Source organism: Amphiprion ocellaris, chromosome 15 (assembly GCF_022539595.1).
Source record: "Amphiprion ocellaris isolate individual 3 ecotype Okinawa chromosome 15, ASM2253959v1, whole genome shotgun sequence".
NCBI lineage: Eukaryota > Metazoa > Chordata > Actinopteri > Pomacentridae > Amphiprion > Amphiprion ocellaris.
The window spans coordinates 27,772,060-27,787,009 of record NC_072780.1 but is presented as its reverse complement, the minus strand read 5'-3'; the positions used below and the strand labels follow the sequence as shown (position 1 = coordinate 27,787,009).

General features: G+C 41.7%; 2 protein-coding genes across 2 annotated transcripts; one reads left to right on the top strand and one right to left on the bottom strand.

Moving 5' to 3' along the window:
* Positions 1–522: 522 nt before the first annotated feature.
* LOC111574759 (nuclear factor 7, ovary-like) lies at positions 523–3,375 on the top strand. The gene has a single exon (XM_023279510.3). It carries the CDS (start codon positions 941–943, stop codon positions 2,357–2,359), a length of 1,419 nt encoding a protein of 472 aa, XP_023135278.1. The 5' UTR covers positions 523–940; the 3' UTR covers positions 2,360–3,375.
* A 3,317-nt stretch (positions 3,376–6,692) lies between these two features.
* LOC111574753 (saxitoxin and tetrodotoxin-binding protein 1-like) lies at positions 6,693–14,935 on the bottom strand. Its single transcript, XM_023279507.3, has 6 exons — positions 14,746–14,935; positions 14,523–14,668; positions 14,332–14,417; positions 7,992–8,132; positions 7,766–7,885; positions 6,693–6,808 (listed from the first exon to the last, which is right to left on the bottom strand). Exons 1-6 carry the CDS (start codon positions 14,848–14,850, stop codon positions 6,777–6,779), a joined length of 630 nt encoding a protein of 209 aa, XP_023135275.2. The 5' UTR covers positions 14,851–14,935; the 3' UTR covers positions 6,693–6,776.
* Positions 14,936–14,950: the final 15 nt, after the last annotated feature.

The window sequence follows — 14,950 nt, the reverse complement described above, 5'->3', positions numbered from 1 at the left end:
CCCAAACCCCCACAGGCTAGTAGGCACTAGACATGATGGGGGCATCACTTCATTCGCCACTCTTCTTACCCTGATGCCCCCATCACTTTGGAACAGGGTAAATCTGGACTCATTAGACCACATGACCAACCACATTTGTTCCTGGAAGATGATGGTTCACCACCATCCTTCCAGGTTTTAATAATGCGTTGGACGGTTCTTAACCTGATTTTAGTAGTTTCAGAAATCTCTTTAATTGTTTTCTTTGCTTGATGCAGGCCAATAATTGGACCCTTCTGAGACAGATGAACATCCTTTCCATGACCACAAGATATGTCTTCCTTATGGTTGTTTAAGAAATGAGAAGCTCCTCGCTGCATCAGCTAGTGTTAAATAAGCTGTTGCAGCTGAAACGTATTCATCACTGCAGTAATTATCCAATGGAAGGTTCTTACCCATTTGCTTAGTTAAATCCAGGTGGCAACTTGTTTTTTGGACAGGCAGTGTAGTTCATAAGTCAAATGGCATCCTCTGCTGGTGAGAAAATGAGACGTCAGCTGTTGGCCATTTACTTACAAGGAAGTGAAATGAAATTGAAAGTTCACTTTGTCATTGTTGAACGGAGGTGAAACGCCTTTACGGAATATCTAAAAGAAAACATGAATTAGAAGGACTGTAAACTGCAATCCTACAACACCGGTGTTTGGTGAGTCTGACTGTTGAAGGATAATTTATTCAAACACCACCGACTAATGGAGACACAGTTAACTGGAAGTTTTCTTTAAATCCGCTCCACCCACAACACAAGGAAACGAAGTTTACTTTGCTGATCAGAGCAGAGACTCCATTACATGAAACTGTGGGATCTGTTCAGAAGAACACTAACTAGGAGGACTGTAAGTCAAAGCAGCTGTGTTTTGGTGAGTCTTGTTATTGAAAAGAGATCTGGAAGTCAGTGGAAATGGCTGAGAGAGCTCTTTTAGAAAGTTTCCTGAGCTGCCACGTGTGTTCAGAGACTTTCAGAGATCCTGTGTCTTTGAGCTGCAACCACAGTTTCTGTTCAAGCTGCCTGCAAAAATTCTGGGAACAAGCTGAAAACAAAAACTGTCCCATCTGTAAAAGAAAATCCTCTAAAGAGCATCTAGAAATAAACTTTACGCTGAAGGAACTGGCTGATTCCTTTGCTGGGAGACAGAAAACTGGATCGTGTGATCCAGAAAAAGTAGAAAAGAAAGTGGAGGTGGTGTGTAGTAAACATCCAGAAGAACCTAGATTGTTCTGTACAGATGAAGATAGAGCTATTTGTCCTGTCTGTGAGTTTTCTCTCCACCAGAGTCACAAAGTGGTTCCTATAGAACAAGCAGTCATTGAACTGAAGGAAAAGCTGAAATGTGACTTAAAGTCTCTGCAGGACAAGAGGGACAAATACAAACAAGTGGAGGAAACGTACAACAAAGTGAATCGACACTCCAAGAAGCAGCTGTTGTCCACAGAGAGGCAGATCAGAGCAGAGTTCAACAAGCTCCACCAGTTCCTGAAAGAGGAAGAGGAGTCCAGACTGGCAGCTCTGAGGGAGGAAGAGGAGCAGAAGAGGAAGACTATCAGCAGAGAGATGAAGAGCATTCAGGAGCAGATCTCCTCTCTGTCAGACAGCATCTCTGCTGTTGAAGAAGAGCTGCAGAAACACAACATGTCGTTCCTCAGTGGTTATAAAGACACTCAGACCAGAGCCAGAGCCCAGAACTCACTGTCAGACCCACAGCTGCTCTCAGGAGCTCTGACAGATGTGGCCAAACATCTGGGAAACCTGTCCTTCAGAGTCTGGGAGAAGATGAAGGAGAAGGTCCACTTCAGTCCTGTCATTCTGGACCCAAACACTGCAAACCCCTGTTTCTATCTGTCTGATGATCTGACCAGTGTGAGACATGGAGACACAAAGCAGCAACTTCCTGATAATCCAGAGAGACGCACTTATGCAACTGTTCTGGGCTCTGAGGGCTTCAGCTCAGGGAAACACAGCTGGGAGGTGGAGGTGGGAGATCATCCTCTCTGGATTATAGGTTTGGTTAAACAGTCAACTGACAAGAATGAAAAATCTGCTTCACCAAAATCTGGATTATTGTGTTTGGTGCGTCGCAGTGGGAAATACACTGATGGTGATGGTCAGACTGTCAGAGTGAGGAAGAGTCTCCAGAGGATCAGAGTCCAGCTGGACTATGACAGGGGGGAGGTTTCCTTCTATGACCCTGAAGACACGACTCCCATCTGCACTTACAGAGACACTTTCACTGAGAAACTCTTCCCATATTTTAATATTGGACAGTCTGGTGAGGCCAAAACTACTGATATTAAAATCTGTCACACTGAGATTTCCCTGTGATGATCAGGAAAGTTAGTAAATTGTCCAAACCCTCACCTAAAAAAATATAAAAAGTGTTTCACTCTTAACTCATCATCACACTTCACAGTCAAACCTTTATTCTTTATCTTCATATCTTTTATTCTGTCTTTAAAACAGATTTGATGCCATTTCATTGTTTGTTTTTTATCAACACCCAAAATGGTTTTCATGAACAAAAATGTTAAAACGTGGTAAAAGTGCTGAAACTAGATTGTATATACTTTTAATTCAGTGTCTGTTTAAATTAAATCAGAGAAGCAGGTTAAAGAACTGATAATGTAGAGAGGTTACAGAATTATTAAACACTGAAACTGTATCACATCAGTTTAAAGGTGGAAAATGTTCAATCTTGGTGTATCATTTGTATCAAATACTTTGTTTCTGGTCATTTGAGTTGAGTCATGTTTTTAGTTTGAGATTTCTTCATTTATTTTTGAGTTATTTTAGTCTTGAGAATGTTTTATTGTGATTTATTTACATTTTACAGTCAGGATCAGTGAATCAAACAGCTTTCTGTCTCTGATTATTGTTTTGTTCTGCAGTGGAACTGATGTGTTGTTTAGCATCACAGAACATTTTAAATGCAACTGTTTCTACTTCTGCCTGAAAAGAATGATGTAAAGTTTTCTTATTTTCATTGAGACTCACTGCAATAACATGAAAGCAAACGATCGTTTTTACCTGGAAATCATTTTTTTTGAAAGACGAGCTTTCAAGGATTTATTTCTTTTCTTCAGTGATGATTTATTTCAGATGGAAACTCCTGTTTTATAATCATCTGAGTTTAGATGGAATTCTTCAGAATATTTTCTCCAGTTGTTCAATAAATAATCAGATGGTATTGTAATCTGACCGATGCTGCTTTATTGGATTTTAACTAATGTGTTGAGTGCAGTCAGTTGTGTCTCTTCATTTTAGTCAAACATCATACATCTGCATAAAGTCACCACAAGATGGAGACAGAGATTGTATTTGAATATAAACACAAAATTGAATATTCTGACTCTTTATGTGTTGTTATTTTCTGCACAGGTTGATGAAGAGCATTAAGTCTTTACAGTTTGTTATGTGTGTGTTTTTCAAAATAAAACAATTGGTCCCTTCATTGGAAACCAGTTTAGTCATTTCAAAAGAAATATTCACTTTGAATTAACTCCTGATATGAGGCTTTTCTGCTGGTTTTATTAATATGATTGTCACAATCCCAGTTTAGTTGATCAATACACTACTTTCATCTCCATTCATTTGTTTCTTCTCTCATTTTGCCGCTTTTTTTCTGATGTTGAAGAGAAACTCAGCTGTACAGTGATCTGCAGACCATATATTCATACAGGCTGTGATCTACATCAACACATTTGTTCTCTTCTCTCACCAAATAATTTATATCACAAACATGCCACTGTTAAAAAATAGCTCAGTGTCATTTCATCCATGCAGTGTTGCTGGATCCAGGACTTCTTCTCTGAGTTGGTTTTTAAGTGATCCAGAACACGACTCTGCAGAGACTTCATAATCTCCATGTAGGACGGATCATAAAGCACCAACGTCCAGCATTCTTTCTTATCCAGCGGATCATCCTGGTTAAACATCAACTTACAACTGAAAACTGTCTGAAGAAATTTTGGGTGTGCTGATGCAGCTTTTGTGTTTTCATGTCTGTACCTTGTAATATACAGATTTGGTGATAGGTTAGAGAGACCCTCTGTTTCTGATTTTCACACAAAACTTTGGAGCTCCAATATAATGGGAGTCAATTCCAGTTTTGGTCAGAACACTCTGTAGTCTGAGGTGATTTATGAAAAAACCCAATGTTCTACAGCAATGAGACTCACTGGGTGAAAAAGGGCACAAATACCTGCAATTTTTTTTGTAAAAATTGTTCATGGACAGTAGAAATTCCCAGAAGGAGACATGGTTAACTGCACTTAAAAAAAATAAAGTATTTGGTCATAATTTAGAGCTGAAGAAAAATTCAGGATCTTCAAAAAAATCACAATACCTAAACTGCGACTGCATAAAAACTATAAAAGATACCAAAACACAGAATTGGAGGCATAACAATTAAAGTCTTGTGACCCTGTTTAAACTTTGAATGAAGTTTAGTGAAGTTTAGTATGCCGGAACAACAGGGTTCGAAAGATGGCTGGGTTCTGGCAGTTACCATCCATTAGAAAGGGAATTTTTAACACAGCTTTTTTTTGCGAATAACAAAAGGCAGCACGCCATTACTGATCAAGCCCCACATTTTGATATATCATTTGTATGAATTTTCTCTAAGTTACAGGAGGGATCAAGCACCAAAAACCATGTCCAAAGAATCTATAAGAATAAAACAGAGGAAAAGTAATAAGTAATACGCATGAGATTAACTATGTTCTCAAATTTTGATGTTCTGACTTTAACTGCAATGCAAATATTAGATCCCACATAGAAATTAGTTTAAAATTCTTATTAAAAATGAATTAATGACAGATTCCTTGACTTTTACAGTCAGTTATGCACTTCTAAATCTACAGTTCTACTTGAAAATATTTGATTTCCCATTTTGTTGATGTTTTTCATCCTGAAGCCCCCTCCTCTCATATTAAAGAAGCTTGGATTGATGACATTAGTGAGGACATCTCAGATGAACTGTGGTCGATTGCTTTGGGCAGGGTGAAGAATTGCTCCATCAATGCCAGACTTCAACTCATCCAGTTTAAAGTCATCCATCGCCTTCACTTTTCTAAGACCAAACTGAACAGCATATTTCCTACTGTATCTCCCACCTGTGACAGATGTAAGTCTGCTGATGGGATGCTTGGCCACCTCTTTGGGCCTGCCCTAAGCTCAGGATTTTTTGGGACAATATTTTTCATTTTCATAGTGACATATATAACAGGCAACTCCTCCCTAACGGTCTTTCTGTGATACTTGGCTGTTCTGAACAGACTTTGACTTTTCCCAAAGCATTGCAGAAAGCCTTTGCATTTGGTCTGGTTGTGACAAAACGTGTCATCTTGCGGTAGTGGAAGTCATCCTCTCCCCCTTGTTTTAAAAGATGGTTAAATGACATGATTTCGTGTATCTATCTTGAAGAAGTTTGTTATACTCTGGCAGGTGCCCAGCCTATGTTTTTTTAAGATCTGGGGACCTTTCATTGAACATATCAGAAAAGACAATTCTTTGCCTCTGACCTGATTCTTTTATTGCAAACATCGTGCGTGATGTGTGATTATCCTGCTCTGGTTTATGTGGACTTCATTCTCCTTCGCCCCTCCAGTTCCTGCAGTCACGCTGGTCTCCTGGCCTTGTGGCTGATCCCTGCTTCCCTGAGTATGGCCTGGACTGATTAACTTTGTATTCATTTTTATATGTTTTATATGTGTGTTTATATACATTTATACATTTATATATGAAAATTATTTTTTTTAAACTTTTTTTTATCTATTTTTTTGTTTTGTTTTTCTTTTCTTTTGTACTGGCAACTGTTGGGTGTTCTTTGCTTGTGTTGTCTTTTTTGTAATTATCTGATAACTGGAACTATAAATAAAATATGTTAAAAAAAAAATTCTTATTGAACACTTAAATTGTACCAATTAGTTTGAAATTGATAGGCCTAGAGGACAACAGTCATAACATTTCTTATCATACATATTTATTAGATTTATATTAATGCCATAAAAATACTATCAAATCAAAAGTGATTTTAGCCAACAATAGCAAAGAATTCAAGCTAGTGAGCTAGCTAACGTGGCATAACATTTTTGGCTTAACATAAACTCAGCTAGCTAGATACTGTTACATCAAGCTAATGTAGCATATCATTAACTGAGCTACTTTACTAGTCCTAAAGTAAGCTAATATAGCATTATGTTTATTAGGCTAACATAAAAATTCAGCTCACTAGCTACTGATACATCAAGCTAATGTAGCATAACATTATTAGCTTAACACAAACTGAGCTAGTTAGGCAGTCCTAAAGCAAGCTAATGTGGCATCACGTTATTTCCTTAACATGAGCTCAATGTAGCATAACATTATTAGCTTAAACTAAAGTCAGCCAGTTAGTCTTGTACACAGATAATACTTTTTTTTTTTTTACTGCAGGTTAACTTCTAAAACTCATCACGATTCTCAGCTAAATTTTTGACAGGATATCTAATAAATTTTAGCCATTGAGTTTGTTCATCAAACAAACATAAACCAGATTGTACAGATAAACAATATAACTTAAGTGAGACAGTAAGACACTCAGATGTCTTATAACGGTCGTCTTTTACAATGTTGTTTTAGTGGTTTCCAACTACATGTGAAATAAATACAGTCTAAATTTGCTGTATTTTTTTTATTTATTTTTTTTTTTAATGAATCAAGAGATAAAACAGAAACATAATGATGAAGTCGTATCATCGTCTCAGGCTTCTTTCTTCTTGTCAACACAAAACTCTGCAGAGACACAAAGACTGAAGTCAGTAGTTTGTCCTGATGTGCAGATTTACATCCTCTTCATCCACCCTGCAGCTTCACTTAGTCACCAGCCGTGTCCAGGAGTCACAAATCAATAAACAAGGGAAGAAAACTGTGAGTGATCCATGTTAGTCTTTTGTACATTTTTTGGCAGTTATGAGATAATTTTCTGTAGTATACTGTGTTCATAGCATTTACAGTTTTCAGGGTTTTTATCTGTTAACAGATACCATTGGAGAATTGTAGAGAAACTGTCTCCTTGGTGCTCCTAACATTTATCTGCATTATCAATAGATCTGACAGCTTCTTCTTTAACCCCATAAACTCTCTGAGGATACCCGTGTTCCATCCTCCTCCCTACTTTTAGTTCAACCACTACATCAGTAAACATGGACATATTTGTCATCAGAGGATTCAAACATTCCTTATCTTTCCAATATACCATTGATTTCCCTTTATCTTATTTGTGTTTTGGATGACAGCAGCAAAAACAAACACTGTCCAAAATCATGATGGCCGTGGCAAATTGGGTCGCCAGTGAAAGTTACAGGATTGCAAATGATTCATAAATTAGTCATAAAATATAAAAAATCTTCAAATTTTGGTGTCTTCAAAGTCCCATCGTTCTGGTTCTGTATCACTTCAGAGAAAGTGGTTCAGAAGATGTAGCTGTTTTAGTCGTTTTTGCTCCAAAATATGGAGAATAGATTGTTGAGTGCATAAAATGTCACAAAAAAATAGAAAAGGGCTCATCAATAGTCTCTGAAGCTACAGTGAACAAATTCTGATGCGGAGTTTTATGTGAGCTGCAGCCAGAAACACAAATATGTTGAGTTTACCGTCACAGAACCATGACTTCAGTGGTTAATTAAATGTATTGGCGTTCAGCGACCAACAGGAGGTTAATCACGGTGGTTATTTTAGTGTCTCTCTGACCTGCCGCCCCATCATAGGTGAACCACGTGGAGACATCAAACTTCAGACACTCGGCCATCTTCTTATGGACGACTGCTGCCGCCTTCAGGTTGTCAGCATCCTGGTGTTTCCCTTCTTTCCCTGTCAAAGAACATAACAGGAATTCAGACTGGAAGTATCATCACCATTAAGACATCTGGTGTCTCAATGATATTTCCGTCCGGTACTGTTAGGTGTTTGGTCTCACTGTAGAAGAGCAGCATCCTCCCTAGTGTCCCCTCAAAAATGCCGCTGTAGATGCCTAGCAGACAGTCGGGACAGGACTGGTAGAAATCTGCTCGGCCCTGATCGTCGTACACAGAAACAACGCCGTCGTACTCCTTTGTTCCTGGAAGGAAGAGATCCAGACAGAAAACTGTGAAAACCACAAGCCAAAAAGATAAACTGAACCCAGGTCACGGCTCAGAGCTGAGAAGCATTTCCTCAGAGCCAGAGATGTGCTGCTCAGCTTTCTTTGGATTTGTTGGGAGGTGGGGTTTTTTTTCCCCGTTTTGAATAGAGCTCCAACTAAATACTGCATTTTGATAAATGCAGCATTATTGATCAAGAATTGATTAATTTATAATATAAACTGACCACATTTGATAATTGTCCTTGGCTGATGTTAGTGTTAGCCTTCTACACATGATGCAGGCCATTAAAACAGCTATTACATTTGCCACTTGGTCATATAGAAATTATTCTAGTTAATCTAGTTTTGGGTTAACAGATAAGTGCTGGTTGAATGTCATTTAACATCCCAAAAGTCTTTGTCATGGTGCCCCTTTAGCAACTAAACCCCCACAATGAGGGTTACCCTCTTGCTATAGTATGAAACAAGAGGCTCCACCTGGTGGTTTAACCAGGTACTACAATTAATCTACAATACTTGAAGTGTCTCTTCTCTAGGTCAGTTAACGGGTATCGGCAGATTCAAAACATTAAATGATTTAGATCGGATCAGTCGCAAAAAAAACTTGAGTCCTGTTTGGACTTGACCCCCCCAGTACCACCACCACCACCACCCACCCACCCCTCCTATAAGACCTGGAGAAGAGTCTAGGACCCAGTTTTTCCACAGCAGGAATTTTTCCTCTCTAACCAGAATCAGCTGAAGCTCTTCTACCAGTGTTCTGTCAAAAGAACCAGGAATGTTTTACCTCTGAAACAGTTGCACAAAGCAGTTGTGTGGATATAACATCATTACAGCAGTTGTTTGGGTAACTGTGCATCTCTTTGTAGCTGTTCTGTGTCTCTATACTTGTTTTTTGTGTCTTTGTTATGTGTCTGTTGTGGTTGTTTTGTGTTTCTTTGTGGCTACTTTGTGTCTGTTTGTGGTTGTTGTGTGTCTCACTGTCGTTTTGTGTCTCAATGTGATTGTTTTGTGTGTCATTGTGGTTGTTTTGTGTCTCTGTGGACATTTTGTGTCTTTTTGTTATTGGTTTACATCTTTTTGTGGTTGTCTTCCATCTCTGTGGTCATTTTGTGTCTCTGTGGTCATTTTGTCTCTCTTTGTGGTTGTTATGCATCTCTTTGTGTCTCTCTTTGTGCTTGCTTTGCATCCATTTGTGGTCATTGTACTGAGAGCATGTGGATAGGAACTAATGTGTGAGATGACAGATCCGGTGGGACACATTAGGAGGACGGAATCTAGAGTAAGGAATGGATTGAGTGATCGGTGTCAATAAAAGTTTGACTTTAACAGTTACCACTGCCTCCCGACTCACTGGTCCTATTGTGTGAGGTCACACATAACAGTACATGGTGTCAGAAGCCAAGAAGCCCGTCTCAGGCGGAGACCGGACGACGACGTCGGCGGGAAGCGGCAGTTTTACCGCTAGCTCATGAGTGAAGCTAACTTCGCGGTGATCGACCACGGGCGCGGATAAAGAGGTCCAGAGGACGGCGCGAAGATGACGGATCCCCTGTTTTCAATTAGTCCACCTGAAAATTTCGATTTCAGCGACTATTCGTCATGGCCCAACTGGATTCGCCGTTTTGAAAGGTTTCGTGTGGCAGCAGGACTGGACGGCAAAGACGAAAGCTACCAAGTAAACTCTTTAGTGTACACAATGGGCGATAAAGCCGATGATATTTTGAGCACGCTAGGGTTGAGCGAAGAGGAGCTTAGAAAATACAAGAGTGTAAAAGTAGCCCTCGATAAGCACTTCATTGGCAAACACAATGTCATATATGAGAGAGCACGTTTTAACAAACGATGCCAAGAACCAGGGGAATCAGCTGAATCCTTCATTGCTGCAGTCTATAAGTTAGCAGAAAACTGCCAGTATGGACCACTGCAGGACGAGATGATAAGAGATAGGTTGGTGGTGGGCACACAGTACCAAAGCCTATCAGAAAAACTGCAGATGGATAGCGGATTAACACTGGAAAAGGCAGTGCTACAGATAAGACAGCATGAAGAGATAAAGAAACAGCAGCCAGTTGTGAGAGAGACAAACGTGAAGGACAGGAAAGAGGCAAACGTGGATTTGTTAAAGTTTAAGAAAAAGACTTTCAAAGACAACCAAGCACGAAAATCGTTTGAAACAAAGAGTCACAGTGAAAATCAAAATGGACAAAAGTACTGTGGGCGCTGTGGCAAGTCACCTGCACACTCCAAAAACAACTGTGTTGCACGAGACGCAGAGTGCAGAAAATGTCGAAAAAAGGGACATTTTGCAGCGGTGTGCAGATCAGGCAGAGTTGGAGCAGTCCTGGAGGATGGGGACAATACACTGTTTTTAGGAACAGTGTCAGCAGGAGCACGGCCCAACAACTGGAAAAAGACACTGGAGGTAAATGGCAAAAATGTGACATTCAAACTGGATACAGGAGCTGATGTAACTGTAATACCAGCTGCCATCTACTCAAAAGACCTGCATGGACCACTCACCAGAGCGGAGAAGCCCCTGTGTGGTCCCAGTGGAGAAGCCCTGAAAGTGAAAGGTCAGTTCAATGCTGTCATGAAATACAAAGACAAAATGACAACACAGCCAGTGTACATCATACAGAGACTATCCATCCCTCTGCTAGGCTTTCCAGCTATCACAGCATTAGGCCTGCTTCACCCTGTAGACAGTGTTAAGGAACTGGAGGCTGACATGAAAAAACTGTACCCCAAAGTCTTTACAGGGCTGGGCCTCCTTAAAGGGGAGTACAAAATAAAACTGAAGGATGATGCCAAGCCTTATGCATTGTCACTGCCACGACGAGTCCCACTGCCATTATATGACAAGGTGAAGACAGAGCTGGAGAGAATGGAGAAGATGGGGGTAATTGAGGCTATTGAGGAACCAACAGAGTGGTGTGCTGGAATGGTGGTGGCCCCCAAGCCCAATGAAAAGGTCAGAATCTGCTCAGACATGACTCACCTAAACGAGTATGTTTGTAGAGAACGCCACATACTGCCTGCTGTAGATGAAACTTTGGCCAAATTCGCAGGTGCAACGGTCTTCACTAAATTGGATGCTACAGCGGGATTTTGGCAGGTGCCTCTCCACCCAGAGTCAGTCCCATTGACCACATTCAACACCCCGTTTGGAAGATACTGCTACAAAAGGTTGCCATTCGGAATCTCGTCAGCACCTGAACATTTTCAAAAGAGACTGTCCCAAATGCTGACAGGACTGGAGGGAACTGTGTGTCATGCAGATGACATACTTGTTTTCGGTTCCACTCGAGAACAGCATGACCAAAGACTGCACCGAGTGTTAGAGCGGCTTCAGGAGGAGGGGCTGACCCTCAACAATGACAAGTGCCAGTTTGCAGTAGAAAAGGTTATGTTTCTGGGTCACATTGTCACAGCACAGGGCATTGAAGCAGACCCTGGCAAAATCAAGGCAATCAAGGAGATGCCTACACCCAAAGATGCTGCTGATGTGAAAAGGTTTGTGGGCATGGTGAACTACGTCGGAAAGTTTTCCCCACGTGTAGCTGAACTCACACAGCCACTAAGAGAGCTTCTCAAAGCAGACACAATTTGGGATTGGGGGACAGCACAGCAGTGTGCTTTTGATGAACTACGGCAGGAACTGAGTTCTCCCACGGTCCTGGCTCAGTATTGTCTGAACAGAGAGACAAAAGTTGCAGCTGACGCTTCCTCCTTTGGATTAGGTGGGGTCCTGTCGCAAAAGCAACCAACAGGAGAATGGCGTCCAGTGGCCTTTATTTCACGAAGCATGACAAACGCAGAGCGCAGATATGCCCAAATTGAAAAAGAGGCACTGGCGTTGACCTGGGCATGTGAACGCTTCCAGTCTTACCTGGTAGGAATGGACTTTTTGATTCAGACTGATCATAAGCCTCTCATTTCCCTACTAGGCAGCAGAGCTCTTGATGATTTGCCACCTCGTATTTTAAGGTTCAGATTACGACTGCTTCGCTTCACATACAAAATCGAACACGTCCCAGGAAAGAACTTAATCACGGCAGATGCGCTGTCCAGAGCACCCATCCAAGCCCCGCCTACAATGCAGGACAAGCAACTGGAAGAGGATGTGTGCGTGTCTATTAACCAGATTCTGCAACAGTTGCCAGCATCAGAAAGTAAACTCGCACAAATCAGACAGGCACAGGAAACGGACAATACATGCAGGAGACTGAAAGAGTTGGTACAAACAGGGTGGCCTACCAGCAGGAAAGCTCTCCCACATGAACTTCAAGCGTATTGGCAATACCACCAAGACTTGTCCATTGCAGATGGACTATTGATGAAAAGTGAAAGACTCGTCATTCCTATTAAAATGCAGGAGGAAATGCTGAACAGGGTACATGACGGTCACCAGGGCATGACAAAATGCATTGCCAGAGCACAACAGTCCATATGGTGGCCCGGTCTGACCAAACAAATCAAACTCAAAGTTGACAACTGCATAGTTTGCGCACAGGAGGTTCACAATGCACCAGAGCCTCTCATGACGACACAAACCCCTAATAGGCCATGGCAGCGCGTTGCAGCAGATCTCTTCCAGTGGAATCGTGCCATGTACCTGTTAGTGATAGACTATTTTTCCCGTTACATTGAAGTTGCAAACCTTGCCTCTACAACTGCAGTCCCAGTGATCAACAAAATGAAGGCCATTTTTGCACGTCATGGGGTCCCTGAAACTCTTGTCACAGATAATGGCCCTCAGTTTTCAGCTGCCGAGTTTGCAGCCTTTGCAAGAGACTATGATTTCATCCATGTGACCACAAGCCCCCACTATCCTCAAAGTAATGGAGAAGCAGAAAGGGCTGTAAGGACGGTCAAATCTCTCCTTAAGAAGGGGGAGGATCCACACAAGGCTCTCATGGCATACAGAGCCACACCTTTGGCACAGGGCTCATCACCTGCACAGTTGCTGATGGGTCGTAATATCAGGACACCCTTACCTGTCAGTGAGGAAAAACTTCAACCAAGATGGCCAAACCTTCAGCTGTTCCAAGGTAAAGACCAGGACCTGAAACAAAAACAGGCTTCCTGGTTCAACAAGAGACACAAAGCTCGGATAAAACAAGAGCTCACACCAGGACAAAGGGTCTGGGTGAAGAACACCAACAACTCGGGGACTGTCAGCAGCCCAGCCAACACCCCACGTTCCTTCAACATTGATATGCCATCAGGATGTCTCAGGAGAAACAGATCTCACATCAGAGTGATTCCTGAGGGCACCACAGTCACAAGGTCGGGGCGGGTTGTTCGCACTCCGCAGAGACTGGACTTATAACCACCACTCATAGAGTAGGAAGCTGTGGTCCACGGGGCAGAATAATCCCCGCACAGCTCTGGGGACCCAGGTTGTCGACCCTGACCCCTAGACAGGTTCCATGTCATATTTTGTTAAATGGTTGGATACAGAAGTGTTGTAACATTGTTAAGAAAAAAAAAAAAAAAAAAAAGGGAGAAAGAAGGAAAAAGTAGTTGAATACTATTTGTCACATCTGAACTTCAATATGTTTAGTATTTGTTAATGCAGAAGCAAGAACGGTGTGATTGTAAAAGACCCCGCAAGGAAAAAGGAGAAATGTGGACACTAAGCAAAAGGGGGGAGATGTACTGAGAGCATGTGGATAGGAACTAATGTGTGAGATGACAGATCCGGTGGGACACATTAGGAGGACGGAATCTAGAGTAAGGAATGGATTGAGTGATCGGTGTCAATAAAAGTTTGACTTTAACAGTTACCACTGCCTCCCGACTCACTGGTCCTATTGTGTGAGGTCACACATAACAGTACAGTCATGTTGTGTCTTGTGGTTGTCTTGTGTCTTTGCAGTCATTTTGTGATTGTTTTGCAACTCTTTATAGTTGCTTTGTGGTTGTTCTGTGGTCATATTGTGTGATTTTAAGAATTTTTGCAGGTATAAATCCAAGGGCCTGTGATCACTTTGTTTTGTCTGTAATTGTTTTGTGTCTAGTGATTTTTGTTTCTCTTTGTGTTTTTTTATGTCTCAGTGTAGTTGTTTTGTGTCCTTTTGTGGTTGTTTTGTGGCTCTCTGTGTTTTTTTTTGTCAGTTTGAGTCTCTGTGTGTAGTTTTGTGTCCATCCAGTCTGTTTGGTGACTCACCGGGCTCGACCAGCTCCATGGTGTGGTTGGACTTCTCGGGATCAGGAATCGTCATGTTGAGACGAAAGATGAGACATTTTCCACCCCTGAAAAAAAGACAAAACTTCTGTTGTAGAAAGCAAACCACAACCTGAGAGTACGAGGCTCCACAGACAGACCCATAACACTGTGCTGCTGTGTGATGGACTTACACAACGTTCCTCTCCACCAACAGGAAGGTTTTGTTGTTGCTTCTCGTCTCTACCTCCACCACCGAGCTGTTGGCGTACCTCACTAAGTCTATACCTTGTGGGTAGTCTGAGAAGGCCTCCACCAGAACCCAGCGAGACTCCATAATCTGAGCAGACAGACAGACAGGCGGTAAGAGCTGCAGAAACAACAGGGCTGCATCGTGTTGTGCTGTTGTGTTCCCACCTTGTCCATCTGCTGTGGCTGCACTTTCTCGGGCATGTCACAGTGTTCAGCTGCACTGGTGCTCAGCAGCAGCAGTAGCAGCGCCGCTCTGAACAGAACCTGCATCGTGGATCAACAGAACCTGATGTTTGTGAGTGAAGGGAAATCAGAGCGTCAAGTCTGCTGAAGGCCGACTGGCAGCCCTGATCTGAAGAGTGTTTTTATA

What these genes read in the sequence shown, in the direction of transcription:
- LOC111574759 (XM_023279510.3), top strand. Translation starts at nt 941, where the DNA reads ATGGCTGAGAGAGCTCTTTTAGAAAGTTTCCTGAGCTGCCACGTGTGT.
- LOC111574753 (XM_023279507.3), bottom strand. Translation starts at nt 14,850, where the DNA reads ATGCAGGTTCTGTTCAGAGCGGCGCTGCTACTGCTGCTGCTGAGCACC. An exon ending in AGCCACAGCAGATGGACAAG is followed by an intron (nt 14,669 to 14,745) that starts GTGGGAACACAA and finishes CTGTCTGCTCAG; the next exon opens with ATTATGGAGTCTCGCTGGGT. An exon ending in CACCTATGATGGGGCGGCAG is followed by an intron (nt 6,809 to 7,765) that starts GTCAGAGAGACA and finishes GTGTCTCTGCAG; the next exon opens with AGTTTTGTGTTGACAAGAAG.